Below are 21,568 nucleotides of genomic sequence, written 5' to 3'. Positions count from 1 at the left end.
ATAACATTAAAACCACCTCCTTGTTTCTACACTCACTGTCCATTTTATCAGCTCCACTTACCATAAAGAAGCACTTTGTAGTTCTACAATTACTGACTGTCATCCATCTGTTTCTCTACATGCTTTGTTAGCCCCCTTTCATGCTGTCCTTCAATGGCCAGGACTCCCACAGAACCACTACAAAGTAGGTATTATTTGGGTGGTGGATCATTCTCAGCACTGCAGTGACACTGACATGGTGGTGGTCTGTTAGTGTGTGTTGTGCTGGTATGAGTGGATCAGATACAGCAGCGCTGCTGGAGTTTTTAAACACCTCATTGTCACTGCTGGACTGAGAATAGTCCACCAACCAAAAACATCCAGCCAACAGCGCCCTGTGGGCAGCGTGCTGTGAACACTGATGAAGGTCTAGAAGATGACCAACTCAAACAGCAGTAATAGATTAGTGATTGTCTCTGACCTTTCATCTACAAGGTGAAACAACTAGGTAGGAGTGTCTAATAGAGTGGACAATGAGTGGACATGGTATTTAAAAACTCCAGCAGTGCTGCTGTGTCTGATCCATTCATACCAGCACAACACACACTAACACACCACCATGTCAGTGTCACTGCAGTGCTGAGAATGATCCACCACCTAAATAATACCTGCTCCGTGGTGGTCCGGTTGGGGTCTTGACCATTGAAGAACAGGGTGAAAGCAGGCTAAAAAAGTATTTAGATAAACAGATGGATTACAGTCAATAATTGTAGAACTACAAAGTGCTTCTATATGGTAAGTGGAGCTGATGAAATGGACAGTGTGTTTAGAAACCAGGAGGTGGTTTTAATGTTATGGCTGATCGGTGTATAATATACAATGAATTGTGGAAATACTGCTTAACTTATAAACTACTGCATTCACATCTAATTAGACATTTTTCTCGGATCGTCCTGGCTTCATCATTAACATGGGTCACATAAGTATATGTTTTCCTTTAGTACATATCTATTATATTTTCAGAACTAATAGGCATTGCAGTTAATTAAACAGCTCAGTACTATACTATATATTATATAGTACTATATATCCATGGTTAAAAAGGCTAAAATAAGCTACAAGTTCTACCCAAAAGAAACACATCTTTTCTTCTTTGCTCTCCATCCATCCATGTGCTACTACTGCCATCTCTGTTTGTTCCATCAGAGAGCAAAAGGAGGAGGAGGAAGATGACTGCTCTACTCTTTTCCCCTCTAGTCTGATGGGGCTTGCTCTTTCTTCTTCCCGTCGCGCTTTAGCTTCTGCGTGTCTGTGGGGACACACAACACTGCATTAGTCACCGACAATACACACACACAATGAGATCCTGGCACATCTGAAGTGGCAGGACAGAAAAGAGGAATCTGCGTGGCCTACCCAGCGCAGTTAAAGAATGTTATTTTTCAAAGCTTCGGGTTCATTGGATGCAGAAAAAGCACTTTGGTTCCTCTCACAGATGCTTAGAGGAGGTCAAACTGTGTGAATGGGGTGTGAATGATAAAAGTGCAGTAAAAAAAGAATGTGAGGCAGTAAAATAGAGAAGAATAATTGATGTATTCAGCATGACCCATATTTATTTAAATAACCTAAATAAATATTTATTTAATTAGCCATATTTAGTTGTAGCCTAGTGGTTAAGGTACTGGACTAGTAATTGAAAGGTTGCTGGTTCAAGCCCCACCACTGCCAGGTTGTCACTGCTGGGCCCTTGAGCAAGGCCTTTTACCATCAATTGCTTAGACAGTATACTGTGACAGTACTGTAAGTCGCTTTGGATAAAAGCGTCTGCTAAATGCTGAAAATGTAAATGTAAATAATTTTGATGTTTTACTACCACTTTATTTAGGTCAGGGTCACAGTGGGTCCAGTTTCCTCAGAGTCACAGGAAACAATGAAGTAACACACCCCAATCAATCGCAGGGCCTCTGCGACCCTTCTCAGACATAGCCAATAATGTCTGTAATTACACACCTGGCCAGCTGATAGCACTAATAAGGATTCAAACCCTGGATCCCAGCGGTAGTGGACTAGTGTAATTTACTGCTGCACCACCCAAACACCTGCAGTGACCCATATCTGATAGCAAAATATCCAATCAACACCTATTATGTACCTAATCTTCTGCAGGTTCCCACTTGCCTCTAATCTAAAAACTAATTTAAACCTCTGACTTTTGGATCTTTTAATAATTATTATAATTTGTGAAGTTTTATACTTTTAGCATCCTTAACTAAACACAAAAAGACTGTAGGAGTCCTAGAAAATAGCATTTGTAGGAAGAGCCAGAATACCGTAGGTGAACAAATGAAATTAGTTCACCCTAAGGACCGGGTCCCTTCACACAGAGTAATGTAGTGTATGCTGTTAGGTGTCACTCAATTAATGATGACAATGTGCAGATTCTTGACAAGGAGGAACGCTGGTTTGAACGGGAAGTCAAAGAGGCCATCTATGTGAAGAGGGAACGACCATCCCTGAACCGAGAAGGAGGCCTGAGAGTATATCTCTCACCATCTTACAATGCCGTAATAGGAGCTATGCCCCAATCATGTGTGAAAGGCACATATGACCATTGTAATTAATGGTCATTGTGATTTGCATGTAGACCTGATCACCGGTTTCATTGTTAAGCAATGGGTGGTGATCAGTCGTTATGCATATCGGCTGCATATAAGGTTGGGGTATTCACCACCAGCTCAGACTGAAGTCGTCACTTGGATGAGTGACGAAACGTATCTCTACAACAAACTTGTGTCCAGATGAACTGATTCAACTTTGTGCATTCATTTGAACAGTACTGAGAGATGGAGCTTATATAACTAAACAAATAAAACTGAAAATACTTTTAAACTGTTGTAAATGTACAACAAAGTTGTAAAATGTAATGAACAAAAATGAAAACTAATTGTGAGGAAAAAGTTAGGACACCCTATGCTTTAATAGCTGGTATTTTCCTCTTTGGCTGAAATAACCTCAATTAGACGTTTCCTATAACCATCTACCAGTCTCTGACATCGACTGGGAGAAAGTTTTTCCCACTCCTGTATGCAGAATTTCTTCAGCTGTGTGAGGTTTGAGGGGTTTCTTGCATGCACAGCCCATTTCAAATCACCCCACAGCATATCAGTAGGATTAAGATCTGCGCTTTGAGTTGGCCATTCCAGGACTCTCCATTTTTTTCTTTTGAGCCATTCCTTGGTGGATTTACTGGAATGTTTTGGGTCGTTGTCATGTTGCATGGTCCACCTCCGCTTCAGTTTTTGGACAGATGGTCATACATTTTCTTCAAGCAACCTCTGATACAGTGAAGAATTCATCGTGGATTCTATAATGGAGAGCTTGCCAGGAAATCACAAAAAGTAAAATAAGACAAGATGAGCTTAACTTGAATTGCACAATCCCTCACAAACTGGATTTGGTGCTTGTTTGTTGCTATCTCTCTGTATGTCACCAATATGATGTTTATAGACACTTTTATTATGTCCTTACTCTCCATAGTCTAGGTAATGTATTTCATATACTGTATGTGTATAACATATTTCTTGATGATCTGACATAAACCTGCACTGAAAATGCATGAGGTAAGGCACCCAGTACCTCTGACTCACTAAAGGGGGCATGCGTAGGTTAAGTGCACCGCAGTAGTTTGCTATTTATTTTTTTCTAAGAGCAAATAAAGGAAGGTATTACATATATCACACTGGACCTTCCTTTAAAACAGAAGGTAATAAAGACTAAAAAAGATGTACTCATATTTTTGTCACGGACTGTAGATAATTTGATTTTAAATTTAGAACACACGGAGGGTGCAGAACAAATGCACTCTCTCTGAGCCGCTATAAATATAACGTTCTTCCTTGGCCAAGTGTGTACCTTACCTATATGTGTGTGTAAAGAATGCTGATATAGGATATGAAACATATTCAGTTATTAATGTGCAAGCAGCCAATTACATGGTGGATTTAAGCTACTCTAATTAATATACTGTATTTGTGAATCTGGCTCTAAAAGAGTCAGTGCCTCACCAGCCACAAACCTCACCGCAAGTCACTGATCAGGATCACTGTCAATTTGGGAGAAGAAAAAGCTCCAACCAAAAGTATAATGCCTTGCTTAAGGACCTAACAGTGGCAACCTGAGGGTGGTGGGGCTTGACACATTAACTTTATAATTAATATTTCAGTACACTGGCATGTGGACACTTTATTGTTAGCTTGTTAGACATATGATTCCAAAACGAGAGCTACTATGAGCTTTTATATTGGTTTGTATCCTGTCCTCCACTCATCTGGGAAAGCTTTCCACTAGATTGTTGAGTGTCTTAATGAATTTGTGCCTATTAAGACAAAACAGCAATTGTAAAGTCACTGTCAGCATTTGTGAGGCACTGTTTTTGTAGAAGATTTTATTATTATTGTATGACATAATACTGCAATATACGTATCTATAGGTGAATTAACACAGGCATTACTCACACATGTCTGACTGGGCTCAGATTAATGAAACCTGTGGGTGTTTATTTAAAATGAAAATGTTGCTGTGTGGAGCCCACATACATTTTACTATAGCTTTTTCACACTCACATTCACGCATACTTTAGCCATGGAATGGTCACGTCCTTCACGTTGTGTGTCTGTTAAATTTGGTTCTTTTACTTTGCAGTCGCCCCACAACTTTGTAATAATCTCCCTGCCCCTGTATATTATTCAGTCTAAATTTTCAAGTCCGTATTAAAAACATATGTTTTTACTCAGGCTTTTGATTAGTATTTTTGGGTAACTCTGGGTTGTCTGGTGCCCTCGTTTATGTTTATCGTATTTGTTGGCCGCTACGTGTTGGCTGCACCTGGTTTCTAACCCCTAGGACCTGAACTGCCCACCCCAACTATAGACAAGGTGCAGAGCTTGGGGTTCTAGGTTATAAAAAATTTGTGGTGATCAGGATGTTGGGTTGCTGTAGTTCTGCCTCTCTTGTCCAATCACTCAGGTTTGTTGACCGAGGAGGTGGGGGCTGAAGTCCTGTGAAAGGTAATAATCAGAGTCTCATGCTACTCTCTGCAAAACTAACATTTTACTCTTAATGATTTCACATTTTGACTATGCTTTCTGTTGTTTACCCAGAGGTGGTTCAGATGGTAACCCAAGATTGAAGCCTGCAAGTCGAGACTGCTGTGCCAACAATGCAGCTCCTTCTAGATGTGACGAAATGAACTCTGGTTCTTGAATTGATTTTGTTTGGGTGTCTTTGAACCTTGGTGTTTTTCAGAGAACCGGCCCAAGTTTCCACCAGTTTTTGGGAGCAGAGCATGCATCATCAACAGTGGGCATTGAGCAACGAAAGTCTTCTTTTCCTAGGCCTTTGTCCCGTTCGGTTACGGGGTCGGCTCTTGGTGGATCACGGTCCGCACATCAATTTGGCACAATTTTTACGCCGAATGCCCTTCCTGACACAACCCTCCCTATTTTTATCCGGGCTTGGGACTGGCACTACAATGCACTGGTTTTGTGCATCTAGTGGCTAGGTATCTATAGGACAATTCAGTGTTTCCAATTAGCCTGGTGGCATGTTTTTTTTTTTTTTTTGGACTGTGGGAGGAAACCGGAAACCGGAAACCAGAATGGACCCTGTTCTGCATTGGTGAAAAAGGGGTAACTATGGACTTTATCACAGACTGGACTGAAAAATGAAGAACTCCAATTGCTTGTTTATTCTTTTTGCTAATTATAACTTATAGTTTCAATTACTTTTGTGCATGTATTTGTGTAGGTCTAATTAATTTAACTTTAACAAGGAGGATGGGTCCCTGCTGAGTCTGGTTCCTTTCAAGGTTTCTTCCTGTAATTTAAGAGAGTTTTACTGTCACCATGGGCTTGCTCAACAGGGGGTTTTTGGTCTGTTGGTCCTGGATTCTGAAAAGGTGCTTTGAGACAATGTATATTGTAAAAATTTGACTTGACTTAAGTTGTGCGAGCTTAATTATGTGTGAAAACCTAGACTGATTTATTGCAGTTCTGCAAAGTATGTGAAGAAGTGTTGAACTAAGCTTGGTAAATGCATTCATTTTGCTGAAAGTTAGGGTGAATTGTTTATGGTGTATATGTATGGTTTTGTCTTTAGAGGTATATTTGGTGCATTTGCGGGGTATTTGCCTGTTAAGTATTATTATTATTATTATTGAGAGTCATTTGGTTCTGAAGGATATTTATGGTTGAGTGAGATTTATCTGCTTGGCTTGTTGATGGTTGAGGGATATTTAGCTCTGTGTGGTACTTATAACTGAGATGCATTGAGCTGTTGGGGGAGTTTGTTGTTAGGGATGGTTTTATGGTTGAGGGGCATTTGTGTCATATGGTATTAATAATTGAGCAGCATTTGTTTGTTGGGGTATTTATGGTGTTTCCACTCACTATTTGTATAATATAATGTCTTGGTCATCAATCTGGGGTTATTTAGTGAGACAAATATCTAGGCAATCAGAATGAGGCAATTACTGTTACATGTCACTTTATATTCATTATTAAACCGAAATGACTCCCTGGATGTCACAAAGTACACATTTCTTTTATACCCACAAGCAGCCAGCCTATTCAAACATCTTATCATGACTTGAAAGCTCCCAGTAGTTGCTTTTATTCCAGAAACTGCTTTTTTATGAACTTAAAGGCATTCAAATGGTTTAGGGGTCTAATGATCCTGCATCTCAAAAATGTTCATTAGCATGCAGCACCTGTGCTGTGTTAAGCTCTGCATGTCTTAATGGTATTATTCCTTAGCCTTAGGCTGTCCTGCCCCACATCTGTACATGATGATTGTGATTCTCATGACAAATGTAGCCTGCAGCCTGCCAGACTAAAATGGTATGTGCATTGATTTCTTCATGAGGAGTGATGTAGCTATGGGGCAGGTAATGTGGCTCTGAGTGTGAATGTATATGTGTGAGTGTGAACATGCATTTGTTTGCCTGTTTACTGGAACTCTGTTTATCCACCATGGAAGCACCATCCTCTCCCCATCAAATCTTTAGTAATCCTTTCTACTTTTCTCAGCACACAGAGCTTGACACACATCATACAGTGTGTATGCATATCCATGGGCTTGCATTGATATGTTTACTTACGTGCACAGTAATACAACTGTCTGAATGTTTTTATTGACCACAAATGTTTATATATATGGTTACAGGAGGGCCTATTCTGTAGTATTTCATAATTTAACATTTATTTTGTGTGACCAATTTATCATGGTCAAGGAAACACTGTCAGCAGGTCAGATAAAATACCCTGGACATGATGCTAAGCCATTGTGAAGCAACACACACCCACACATTTACTCACACATTCTTTAGTCTTGTGTATGATAATATAGATAATACCAACATGGATGTGGGGAACTCATGCCAAACTTCTTACAGACAGTAACCAAAGGATCATACTGTGGGGCTGCCACTTCATAGAAGTACAAATGCATAAAATAAAATGAATGTTTTTAGGATCAGGACTTTATAAATCTAGTCTAAATGGGCCAGCAGTCATCTCTGGCAACCCTCCTCTCTTTAAACACCAATAGAGTTTGATCTATAACAGCAGATAAACAACTTTTCTAACCTTAGTTAACTAGCTGAATGTTTTACAAATAACCTTACTGTCTGATTCAGTTCTCTTTGTGGTGTTTTACATACACTACTAAACTGTTTTTAAGCATTGGGGTCCACCCTTAAGATTATATTTCAACATTTTAACCAAAATCACTGATCAGTTAGCCCGCACCGGTGGCGCAGCGGTAAAAACACACGCTGGAACCAGATTGGACGCGCTACAAGGGAGAAAATGCATAAACAAACAAACAAAAAAAACAAACAAACAAAAAAAATATATATATATACAGGTCCTTCTCAAAAAATTAGCATATTGTGATAAAGTTCATTATTTTCCATAATGTAATGATAAAAATTAAACTTTCATATATTTTAGATTCATTGCACACCAACTGAAATATTTCAGGTCTTTTATTGTTTTAATACTGATGATTTTGGCATACAGCTCATGAAAACCCAAAATTCTCAAAAAATTAGCATATCATGAAAAGGTTCTCTAAACGAGCAATTAACCTAATCATCTGAATCAACGAATTAACTCTAAACACCTGCAAAAGATTCCTGAGGCTTTTAAAAACTCCCAGCCTGGTTCATTACTCAAAACTGCAATCATGGGTAAGACTGCCGACCTGACTGCTGTCCAGAAGGCCATCATTGACACCTTCAAGCAAGAGGGTAAGACACAGAAAGAAATTTCTGAACGAATAGGCTGTTCCCAGAGTGCTGTATCAAGGCACCTCAGTGGGAAGTCTGTGGGAAGGAAAAAGTGTGGCAGAAAACGCTGCACAACGAGAAGAGGTGACCGGACCCTGAGGAAGATTGTGGAGAAGGGCCGATTCCAGACCTTGGGGGACCTGCGGAAGCAGTGGACTGAGTCTGGAGTAGAAACATCCAGAGCCACCGTGCACAGGCGTGTGCAGGAAATGGGCTACAGGTGCCGCATTCCCCAGGTCAAGCCACTTTTGAACCAGAAACAGCGGCAGAAGCGCCTGACCTGGGCTACAGAGAAGCAGCACTGGACTGTTGCTCAGTGGTCCAAAGTACTGTTTTCGGATGAAAGCAAATTTTGCATGTCATTCGGAAATCAAGGTGCCAGAGTCTGGAGGAAGACTGGGGAGAAGGAAATGCCAAAATGCCTGAAGTCCAGTGTCAAGTACCCACAGTCAGTGATGGTCTGGGGTGCCATGTCAGCTGCTGGTGTTGGTCCACTGTGTTTTATCAAGGGCAGGGTCAATGCAGCTAGCTATCAGGAGATTTTGGAGCACTTCATGCTTCCATCTGCTGAAAAGCTTTATGGAGATGAAGATTTCATTTTTCACTGGTGAATGGTTTATTGACCATGGTATTACTGTGCTCAATTGGCCTGCCAACTCTCCTGACCTGAACCCCATAGAGAATCTGTGGGATATTGTGAAGAGAAAGTTGAGAGACACAAGACCCAACACTCTGGATGAGCTTAAGGCCGCTATCGAAGCATCCTGGGCCTCCATAACACCTCAGCAGTGCCACAGGCTGATTGCCTCCATGCCACGCCGCATTGAAGCAGTCATTTCTGCAAAAGGATTCCCGACCAAGTATTGAGTGCATAACTGAACATAATTATTTGAAGGTTGACTTTTTTTTGTATTAAAAACACTTTTCTTTTATTGGTCGGATGAAATATGCTAATTTTTTGAGATAAAAGACCTGAAATATTTCAGTTGGTGTGCAATGAATCTAAAATATATGAAAGTTTAATTTTTATCATTACATTATGGAAAATAATTAACTTTATCACAATATGCTAATTTTTTTAGAAGGACCTGTATACAGTATCTCACAAAAGTGAGTACACTCCTCACATTTCTGCAAATATTTTATTATATCTTTTCATGGGACAACACTATAGAAATGAAACTTGGATATAACTTAGAGTAGTCAGTGTACAGCTTGTATAGCAGTGTAGATTTACTCTCTTCTGAAAATAACTCAACACACAGCCATTAATGTCTAAATGGCTGGCAACATAAGTGAGTACATCCCACAGTGAACATGTCCAAATTGTGCTCAAAGTGTCTATATTTTGTGTGACCACCATTATTAGCACTGCCTTAACACTCTTGGGCATGGAATTCACCAGAGCTGCACAGGTTGCTACTGGAATCCTCTTCCACTCCTCCATGATGACGTCACGGAGCTGGTGGATGTTAGACACCTTGAACTCCTCCACCTTCCACTTCAGGATGCCCCACAGGTGCTCAATTGGGTTTAGTTCATCGCCTTTACCTTCAGCTTCCTCAGCAAGGCAGTTGTCATCTTGGAGGTTGTGTTTGGGGTCGTTATCGTGTTGGAAAACTGCCATGCGGCCCAGTTTTCGAAGGGAGGGGATCATGCTCTGTTTCAGAATGTCACAGTACATGTTGGAATTCATGTTTCCCTCAATGAACCGCAGCTCCTCAGTGCCGGCAGCACTCATGCAGCCCAAGACCATGATGCTACCACCACCATGCTTGACTGTAAGCAAGAGACAGGTGTCTTGGTACTTCTCACCAGGGCGCCACCACACATGCTGGACACCATCTGAGCCAAACAAGTTTATCTTGGTCTCGTCAAACCACAGGGCATTCCAGTAATCCATGTTCTTGGACTGCTTGTCTTCAGCAAACTGTTTGCTGGCTTTCTTGTGTGTCAGCTTCCTTCTGGGATGACGACCATGCAGACCGAGTTGATGCAGTGTGCGGCATATGGTCTGAGCACTGACAGGCTGACCTCCCATGTCTTCAACCTCTGCAGCAATGCTGGCAGCACTCATGTGTCTATTTCTTTAAAGCCAACCTCTGGATATGATGCTGAACACGTGGACTCAACTTCTTTGGTCGACCCTGGCGAAGCCTGTTTAGAGTGGAACCTGTCCTGAAGAACCGCTGTATGACCTTGGCCACCGTGCTGTAGCTCAGTTTTAGGGTGTTGGCAATCTTCTTATAGCCCAGGTCATCTTTGTGGAGAGCAACAGTTCTATTTCTCACATCCTCAGAGAGTTCTTTGCCATGAGGTGCCATGTTGAATATCCAGTGGTCAGTATGAGAAAATTGTACCCAAAACACCAAATATAACAGCCCTGCTCCCCATTCACACCTGGGACCTTGACACATGACACCAGGGAGGGACAACGACACATTTGGGCACAATATGGACATGTTCACTGTGGGGTGTACTCACTTATGTTGCCAGCTATTTAGACATTAATGGCTGTGTGTTGAGTTATTCTCAGGAGACAAAAAATCTACACTGCTAAACAAGCTGTACACTGACTACTCCAGTTATATCCAAGTTTCATTTCTATAGTGTTGTCCCATGAAAAGATATAATAAAATATTTGCAAAAATGTGAGGGGTGTACTCACTTTTGTGAGATACTGTATGTATATACTGTATATATATATATATATATATATATATATATATATATATATATACATATAAAAGAAATCACTGATCAGTTTCGCTAGACCATCTTGTTGTTTGACTGGACTTTAATGTGGTGCCACACAGGGGTTGTGGGGACCTGGGTTTGGTCCTTACCTAAACAGTGCCGGCAAAGGGTTTAGGATGTTCTGCCTGTGTCTGGATTTTGTCCAATATAAAACGGTATGGAAAATACAAATAAAAAAACAGTGTTTCTTACATTTACTTTGACTTTTATTCCAAAAAAGTTGGGATTATTTTTTTGTAATGTTGCCATTCCTTTTTACATCACTTAAAAGATGTTTTGGCACCAAGGATATGAAGCAATAAAATGTGTTAGGTGTTTTGTTTTCTTCTTCCTATAAACATGTCTTATGGTGTGCAACAGCACAGAGTTGTTGTTGTCACATTTTTCATTAAAAAAAATTTCACACACTTTCTTTCTAGTAATTGTGCCCCCTTCTTCCACTTTGTATAGTGTGCAGTATTTGGTTGAAAAATGCTTGTTGAAAAATGCATGGACGTCCCTGGAAAACATGTCGTCTTGAAGGCAGCATATGTTGCTCTAACATCTCTTTTTCGCCATTAATGCTGCCATCACAGAAGTGTAAATGACCTTTGCCAAGAGCACTGACATAGCCCCATACCATGACAGACCCTGGCTTTTAGACTTGTTGCTAATAACAGTCTGGATGGTTCTTTTCATCTTTGGTCCAGAGATCTTTCAAAAAAGATCTGAAATACGGATTTGTCCGACCCCAATACACGTTCGCACCGAGTGATGGTCCATCTCAAATGCTTCCGAGCACATACATAACATAAGAACATAAGGCTTCTTTTTGCACAGTACTGTCACACTACTGCCAAAGTGTAAGTAACTGCCGTATTGCCAAAGTAATCTCCTGCTCATGTGGTTATATCAGCTAGTAATGAGGGATGGTTCTTGATGCAGTGCTGTCTGAGAGATCAGGGATCATCGATGTTTAGCTTGCCCTTTATGCACTGAAATTCCTTCAGATTCCCAAAATTGTTTGAAGATACATTATATTGCCAAAAGTATTCACTTACCCAACCAAATCATTCCATGGCCACAGGTGTATAAAAACCAAGCACCTAGGCATGCAGACTGCTTCTACAAACATTTGTGAAAGAATGGGTCGCTCTCAGGAGCTCAGTGAATTCCAATGTGGTACCGTGATAGGATGCCACCTGTGCAACAAGTCTAGTCATGAAATTTCATTGCTACTAAATATTCCACAGTCAACTGTCAGTGGTATTATAAAAGTGGAAGCGATTGGGAATGACAGCAACTCAGCCACAAAGTGGTAGCCACGTAAAATGACAGAGCGGGGTCAGCGGATACTGAGGCGTACAGTGCGCAGAGGTCACCAACTTTCTGCAGAGTCAATCTCTACAGACCTCCAAACTTCATGTGGCCTTCAGATTAGCTCAAGAACAGTGCGTAGAGAGCTTCATAGAGCTGCATCCAAGCCTTACATCATCAAGCGCAATGCAAAGCACTGGATGCAGTGGTGTAAAGCATGCCGCCACTGGACTCTAGAGCAGTGGAGACATGTTCTCTGGAGTGACGAATCACGCTTCTCCATCTGGCAACCTGATGGACGAGTCTGAGTTTGGTGGTTGCCAGTAGAACAGTACTGACTGCATTTCCCATACTGTCCCAACTTTTTGGAGTTGTATGCAGAAGGTGGATTGACTCAAGTGTAAATTAGTTAGTGTTAATGTACTGTATATTACCTTGCAATTAATTGCCGCCCTGTCTATAATGATTTAATGTCCTATATTGCAGTTTACTGTAATTACAGTATATAAAGAACATGATATGATTTAACCTTTATATCAATGCCCATCCATACAAATGGGCACAAATTCCCACAGACTTGCGAAAAGTCTTGCTAGAGGCCTTCTTAGAAGAATGGCTTTTGCTATAATTCAGATATCACATAGACATAACTCTATTTTAATACTTATTTAATGTCATGTCCAACAAGCTTATGATCAGGTATCCAAATACTTTCAACCATATACTGGCATATCAGGCATACTACAGAGAGAGGCTGAAATAAAAAAGTACTTTCAACCATATACTGTATGAGGCATACTACAGGGAGAGGCTGAAATAAAAAATAAAATAAAAATTTAATTACCTGAGGTAAAATTCAATACCACTCTGTAGAGAGTCAGGAACAAGTGCTGCTCTACAGCATAACCTGACTGGCGAGGCAACATAAAAAAGAAAATAAGGGCTAAGCCTTTTGAAGTGGTGGACGTGGTTCCTCAAACACACTTATCAGTAAGTGAGAAACTAAAGCACAGTTAATAGATTTATTAGTGAACTAAGAAAGTGAGAGTGCTTGGTTTTAACTGCAATTGAACATGACATGCCAGCTACTAAATCCACCAACATGCCATGACACGATTGCAGACAACCCTAATTGGGGAATTGACTCAGAAGATTCAGATCCTTGATCATTTTTACAATGATAATTCATTTAGATTAATTAAGCTCTCTCTACAATGATTGAAGGCAAACACAACATTGGCCGTCTACCTTACCGGCTGTGTCATGCAAAATCCAAAGCCCGCAGTAATCAGAAATTGCAGGTTTGTAATGCTGAGCTCAGGTGTGATATATTAGCACTAATTGGATGTTTGTCTATTTGGAACTACTGCACATTAATCTGCACTTCCTACTTCCACTGACGTAAACATGCCTCTGTCCCAATGTTTGCCCAATGAGTGCACCACCAACTAAACAGTTACACACTATTTAGCACATAAATGCCCTATAAATTGCAGCCAGGAAGTAACTTTTCTGTGCTGTGTTAACGACATACACCGATCAGCCATAACCTTAAAACCTCCTGGTTTCTACACTCACTGTTCATTTTATCAGCTCCACTCACCATATACAGTGGGGTCAAAAAGTATTTAGTCAGCCACTGATTGTGCAAGTTCTCCTACTTAGAAAGATGAGAGAGGTCTGTAATTTTCATCATAGGTACACTTCAACTATGAGAGACAAAATGAGAAAAAAATCCAGGAAATCACATTGTAGGATTTTTAAAGAATTTATTTGTAAATTATGGTGGAAAATAAGTATTTGGTCACCCACAAACAAGCAAGATTTCTGGCTCTCACAGAGCTGTAACTTCTTCTTTAAGAAGCTCTTCTGTCCTCCACTTGTTACCTGTATTAATGGCACCTGTTTGAGGCTGTGGACAGGTGTCTTTTATACAGATAACGAGGTCAAACAGTCAGACTCCAAACTCAACCATGGCCAAGACCAAAGAGCTGTCGAAGGACACCAGGAAGAAAATTGTAGACCTGCACCAGGCTGGGAAGAGTGAATCTACAATAGGCAAGCAGGTTGGTGTGAATAAATCAACTGTGGGAGCAATTGTAAGAAAATGGAAGACATACAAGACCATTGATAATCTCCCTTGGGGTCAAGATCTCATCCCGTGGGGTCAAAATGACCATGAGAACGGTAAGCAAAAATCCCAGAACTACAAGGAGGGACCTGATGAATGACCTGCAGAGAGCTGGGACCAAAGTAACAAAGGCTACCATCAGTATACACACTACGCCGAGAGGGACTCGAATCCTGCAGTGCCAGGCGTGTCCCCCTGCTTAAGCCAGTACATGTCCAGGCCCGTCTGAAGTTTGCCAGAGAGCATATGGATGATCCAGAAGAGGATTGGGAGAATATCATGTGGTCAGATGAAACCAAAATGAACTCGTCGTGTTTGGAGGAAGAAGAACATCCCAAGAACACCATACCTACTGTGAAGCATGGGGGTGGAAACATCATGCTTTGGGGCTATTTTTCTGCAAAGTGGACAGGACGACTGATCCGGGTTAAGGGAAGAATGAACGGGGCCATGTATCGTGAGATTTTAAGCCAAAACCTCCTTCCATCAGTGAGAGCATTGAAGATGGAACGTGGCTGGGTCTTCCAGCATGACAATGATCCCAAACACATCGCTCGGGCAACGAAGGAGTGGCTTCGTAAAAAGCATTTCAAGGTCCTGGAGTGGCCTAGCCAGTCTCCAGACCTCAACCCCATAGAAAATTTGTGGAGTCCGTGTTGCCCAGCGACAGCCCCAAATCATCACTTCTCTAGAGGAGATCTGCATGGAGGAATGGGCCAAAATACCAGCTACAGTGTGTGCAAACCTGGTGAAGACTTACAGGAAACGTTTGACCTCTGTCATTGCCAACAAAGGTTATGTTACAAAGTATTGAGTTGAACTTTTGTTATTGACCAAATAGTTATTTTTCACCATAATTTACAAAAAAATTCTTTAAAAATCCTACAATGTGATTTCCTGGATTTTTTTTTCTCATTTTGTCTCTCATAGTTGAAGTGTACCTATGATGACAATTACAGACCTCTCTCATCTTTCTAAGTAGGAGAACTTGCACAATCAGTGGCTGACTAAATACTTTTTGACCCCACTGTAGAAGTACTTTGTAGTTCTATAATTACTGACTGTAGTCCATCTGTTTTTCTGCATGCTTTGTTAGCCCTCTTTCATGCTGTTCTTCAATGGTCAAGACTCTCCCAGGACCACCACAGAGTAGGTATTATTTGGGTGATGGATCATTCTCAGCACTGCAGTGACACTGACATGGTGGTGGTGTGTTATTGTGTGTTGTGCTGGTATGAGTGGATCAGACACAGCACCACTGCTAGAGTTTTTAAACACCTCACTGTCACTGCTGGACTAAGAATAGTCCACCAACCAAAAAGATCCGGCCAACAGCGCCCTGTGGGCAGCGTCCTTCCACTGATGAAGGTCTAGAAGATGACCAACTCAAACTGCAGCTATAGATTAGGGATCGTCTCTGACTTTATATCTACAGGGTGGACCAACTAGGTAGGAGTGGAGCTGATAAAATGGACAGTGTGTGTAGAGGTGGTTTTAATGTTATGGCTGATCAGTGTATATACTGTATATAGTGTGTGTGTGTGTGTGTGTGTGTGTGTGTGTGTGTGTGTGTGTTTGTGTGTGTATTTATTTATTTACAAAATTGACCAAGATGTATGTAAAGTTTAGCATACCAGACAGTTGGTAGGATGGTGAGTAATAGCATCTACAGTGATCTGGAGTGGCAGCTTTACAGCATGACAACAGTGAGATTAGATGGTTTAAATAATACAATTGCAGCTGCACCAGTTTAAGTCACAGTGGTGATGAACATTATGTCTCTTACAATAATTTTTGATTACATTTTCCAAATAATCTTCACACGTGCTGCGTTGAGAGATCATGATATAAAAGTAATGTATAATGATGCGTAATTAAACACTTACTACAATTACAATTACAATTATTACTGTTTAGTATAACAGCTACAAAAGACTATGCATATCAACTGAAAATTATGGAGGACTGTAAAGCATGCAAGCCCACTAGTGCATCTTGAGCTTGTGAGTTTGAATCTCAGCTCCTGATCTCAACCCTATTGAGATGATAAAACAAGCCGCTCAGGTGGCGCAGCAGTAAAAACACACACTGGGACTAGAGCTGGGATCTTGAATACATCGTATCGAATCTCAGCTCTGCCTACCGGCTAAGGCTGAGCGGCCACATGAACAACGATTGGCCTGACTGGTGAAATTACGACCTCTGATGGCTGATTGATGGCGCCTGCACAGAGATGAGAAAAGAGTGCTCTCAGGGTGTGTCCTCTCCGTACACAACGCTGAGCTGCACTGCACTCGTCAAAGTGCAGGTGATAAAATGCATACGGCATGCTTCCCACGTGTCGGAGGGGGCATGGGTTAGCTTCGTTCTCCTCAATCAGAGCAGGGATCGGTATTGGTGGAGAGGTTGCATGACACAATCGGGCAACTGGACGCGCTAGAAAGGGAGAAAAAGGGGAGAAAATGCATAAAGAAAATATGTATATAAAAAAAAAAGATAAACAACGACGATGATGATTGTGATTGCAAATCAGGCCTTCTTGTCCGATATTAGGATCTGACCTCACAAATGCTGTTGTGACTGAATTGGTTTACAGCAGGACTCTGATAGTGGAATGGTTTCCCTCAGCTCAGTTCATAGCTTCCCTAGTAGTTGGCTTGACCTTGCTGTTGAGGGGTCTGTAGGCTGTCTTAAGAACTAGGTACAGATTGTCCCAGGCAAGGCAAGGTAAAAACCCTGTTAGCATCTTTAATACTGGTGTGTTGCCTCTTGTGACAGTTAAATGATAACTCTCAGAGCATATAAACGGCACTGCATTTGGGCATTAAATATTTAGTAGTTTTGAATAATTCAGGAATCTGTGAATGAGCCATTATTGAACTCTATAGACTACAAAGATCATTACCTCTTCTCCTAAAGAGCTGTTTGTTTGATTAGGATGATGAACAGAACAGACTGCTACTCAGTGCTTGTTTGTGTTGGGCACTGAGATGTTACTACAAGTTGATAATTTATCACTTTTATTTCTCAGTAATTAGGTCAATGTGCCATTATTTTCAGAATAAGTAGATGGTAAGTGGTTAATTAACTCTAATAACAATGTTGCCAGATTTTAGATTGTTTTCTTCCAAATGTTCAAAACACTTGTGTCATCCTTGAGTAATGTTTCTTCAGTGTAAGCATTAGAACAACTTAGAACAGTGCTAAAACTTTTCAAAAAATCTATCTGCATTATTAAGCAATGTGGTTGATTAATGATAGACTTAATCAACAGCCTTAAATGATTAATGAACAGCCTATATTGTAAGCACTCACAAACACTTCAACCACTATTTTTTTAATATTTTCCGACCTGGCAAAGTGGTTTATCAATAGATGCAGCTTTAATGCAGTTAAATTTGTCATGTTGTAGCAAGTACCCTGCACAATACTGCTGCTAGCATCAGCTGCTAGTTTACTGCAAAACCTTGACAGAGAACTTTTTTCCCACAATTTATTCCCTAATCTAGTTGTATCCAATCCCCCTGATTGCACCTGTCTCCCCTCTACCGATACTACCCTCCACTGCTGAGGAGCGCCACAGCTGACACATGCCCCCTCCGCCACGTGTTCAGTACCGACTGCATCTATTCACCTGCATGAGGCGAGTTCATATGCGGATCAGCTTTGTATACGGAGAGCCACACCCTGATCAACGCATTATTCCTCTACTCTATGCAGGCACCATCAATCAGCCAGTAGAGGCCGTAATTGCATCAGTTATGAGGAGGCTCTGGTCCGACTTTCCACCCTTTATGAACAATTGTTGTTCATGTAGGCGCCCAGCCAGCCGGATGGCAGAGCTGAGATTTGAAACGATGTGTTCGAAATCTCAGCTCTGGTGTTCTAGCATGTTTTACCGCTGCACCATATGAGCGCCCTGGCAGAGAACTTTTAAATTTACTTTCTTTGTGATAGTATAAATCACAATTATTCTGACAACCTGTATGAGTCACTATATGACAAAGATTGACATATACAGGGGTTGGACAAAATAACTGAAACACCTGTCATTTTAGTGTGGGAGGTTTCATGGCTAAATTGGACCAGTCTGGTGGCCAATCTTCATTAATTGCACATTGCACCAGTAAGAGCAGAGTGTGAAGGTTCAATTAGCAGGGTAAGAGCACAGTTTTGCTCAAAATATTGCAATGCACACAACATTATGGGTGACATACCAGAGTTCAAAAGAGGACCAATTGTTGGTGCACGTCTTGCTGGCGCATCTGTGACCAAGACAGCAAGTCTTTGTGATGTATCAAGAGCCACGGTATCCAGGGTAATGTCAGCATACCACCAAGAAGGACAAACCACATCCAACAGGATTAACTGTGGACGCAAGAGGAAGCTGTCTGAAAGGGATGTTCGGGTGCTAACCCGGATTGTATCCAAAAAACATAAAACCACGGCTGCCCAAATCACGGCAGAATTAAATGTGCACCTCAACTCTCCTGTTTCCACCAGAACTGTCCGTCGGGAGCTCCACAGGGTCAATATACACGGCCGGGCTGCTATAGCCAAACCTTTGGTCACTCGTGCCAATGCCAAACGTCGGTTTCAATGGTGCAAGGAGCGCAAATCTTGGGCTGTGGACAATGTGAAACATGTATTGTTCTCTGATGAGTCCACCTTTACTGTTTTCCCCACATCCGGGAGAGTTACGGTGTGGAGAAGCCCCAAAGAAGCGTACCACCCAGACTGTTGCATGCCCAGAGTGAAGCATGGGGTGGATCAGTGATGGTTTGGGCTGCCATATCATGGCATTCCCTTGGCCCAATACTTGTGCTAGATGGGCGCGTCACTGCCAAGGACTACCGAACCATTCTGGAGGACCATGTGCATCCAATGGCGGTGCCGTGTATCAGGATGACAATGCACCAATACACACAGCAAGACTGGTGAAAGATTGGTTTGATGAACATGAAAGTGAAGTTGAACATCTCCCATGGCCTGCACAGTCACCAGATCTAAATATTATTGAGCCACTTTGGGGTGTTTTGGAGAAGCGAGTCAGGAAACGTTTTCCTCCACCAGCATCACGTAGTGACCTGGCCACTATCCTGCAAGAAGAATGGCTTAAAATCCTTCTGACCACTGTGCAGGACTTGTATATGTCATTTCCAAGATGAATTGACGCTGTATTGGCCGCAAAAGGAGGCCCTACACCATACTAATAAATTATTGTGGTCTAAAACCAGGTGTTTCAGTTATTTTGTCCAACCCCTGTATATGTTACATGTAAATAATGCCAATTCATGATATTTAAACTTTCCTTTACAGGTATTGAATTAAAATTGCCATTAATATTATATATTAAAATATATAATATACTACCCCAAATTAGGAAAAGTTGGGACAGTAAAGAAAAATGCAAATAAAATAAGAATGCAGTGTTCCTTACATTTACTTTGACTTTAATTTGATTGCAGACAGTTAGAACCCAAGATATTTCATGTTTTATCTGCTCAACTTCATTTCATTTGTTAATATTCCTCCATTCCTGCATTTCAGGCCTGCAACACATCTGCTAAATAAGTCTTGTGACACACTACAAAAATGTTGGACAATTTATCAAGATAAAATACGGCTGGGGGAGTTGTGAAATTATTAAAAACACATGTTTTGTAGCGCTTGGGTAAAGCAGTGGTATAATGCGCTAACATACCCCTTCTGAGATCTTGAGTTTGAATCTTAGCTGTGCTTTTGCAATTATTAATGTGAGCAAATAATTGAATATGTTCATCAATGCATAGGATCCTCAACTGTAGCCTTATCTGGCCTGTCAAGGTTTAGGGAAGGATGGGAGGTAAAAGATGTAGAAAGAAATGATTTTCAATGTTTTCACTGATCAACTTCATTGTATTTTGTAAATAGAAACACATTTAGAATTTGATGCCTGAAACACACTTTAAAAGCCTTAGACAGAGATAAATAAGAGTGAAAAGTCATATAGTCATATAAAAATAGCCATATAAATATAGCTTGAAAGTACTTCAAAAAACAGTCTACCTCATCAAGAAATGCAACCTGAAACTCTATTACACAAAGACAACGCCATACATCAATTCTATACAAAAAGGCCTATAAGGAGGGCGGCATGGTGGCTCAGTGGGTAGCACTATTACCTCACAGCAAGAAGGTCCTAGGTTTGTTCCCTAGGTGAGGCGGTCCGGGTCCTTTCTGTGTGGAATTTGCATGTTCTCCCTGTGTCCACGTGGGTTTCCTCTAAAAGCTCCGGTTTCCTCCCACAGTCCAAAAACATGCAAGTGAGGTGAATTGGAGATACAAAATTGTCCATGACTGTGTTTGACAGTAAACTTGTGAACTGTTGAATCTTGTGTAACGAGTGACTACAGAGTGTGTAAAACATGACATTAAAATCCTAATAAATAAATAACTAAGTTCTCTAGGCCCAAGCTCATCCCAGACTAATTGAAAGACAGTGGAAACATGTGCTGTGGTCAAATGAGTCTATGGTTCTCCGTGCAAAAGATGAAAGGGACCATCCAGACTGTTATTAGTGAAAGGTGCAAAAGGTAAAAATATGTATTTATACATATATGCATATATAATTATAATTATATAGAATTATATGATTTATTTATCACACCTGTTAGCATATTGTCCATATAGTGTATGGTAGTGTATGGTTCTGTTAGACGGACTACTATCTATGTAGTTTATTAATCAGGCCTTGGCAAGACAGAAGCCAATATTAAGACAGCCCTCTTAGAGGCTAATAAGCTAAACAGCAGCTAAGGAAATGCAATACATTTAAAATTGATGTCTTTGGGCCATGTCTGGCAAAAAAACGGACACTGCACCTGGCTAATACCATCCCTACAGTGAAACATGGTGGTGGTAGCATCATACTGTGGGGCTGCTTCCCAGTGGCATGGATAGGTAAATTAGTAAGAATTGTGGGATCAATTCATGCAGCCAAATATAAGAACATCCTAAAGATTGATGTGTAGATTGATGGGGAAATGTTCAGTTCTATCTATTCAAAATCAGATCCT

General features: G+C 40.9%; 1 protein-coding gene across 1 annotated transcript in view; it reads right to left on the bottom strand.

Annotated features, from left to right (window-relative positions):
• Positions 1-818: 818 nt before the first annotated feature.
• ptn (pleiotrophin) overlaps positions 819-21,568 on the bottom strand; it is a 105,279-nt gene continuing 84,529 nt past the window's right edge. Inside the window, exon 5 of the mRNA XM_063003962.1 lies at positions 819-1,288. Coding sequence (XP_062860032.1) covers positions 1,233-1,288 — 56 coding nt within the window. The 3' untranslated portion in view covers positions 819-1,232. The remainder of the gene's footprint in view (positions 1,289-21,568) is intronic.

This window comes from Trichomycterus rosablanca, chromosome 1, assembly GCF_030014385.1.
Source record: "Trichomycterus rosablanca isolate fTriRos1 chromosome 1, fTriRos1.hap1, whole genome shotgun sequence".
NCBI classification, from domain to species: domain Eukaryota; kingdom Metazoa; phylum Chordata; class Actinopteri; order Siluriformes; family Trichomycteridae; genus Trichomycterus; species Trichomycterus rosablanca.
The sequence above is the reverse complement of the archived record's forward strand: the minus strand, read 5'-3'. Positions and strand labels throughout refer to the sequence as shown.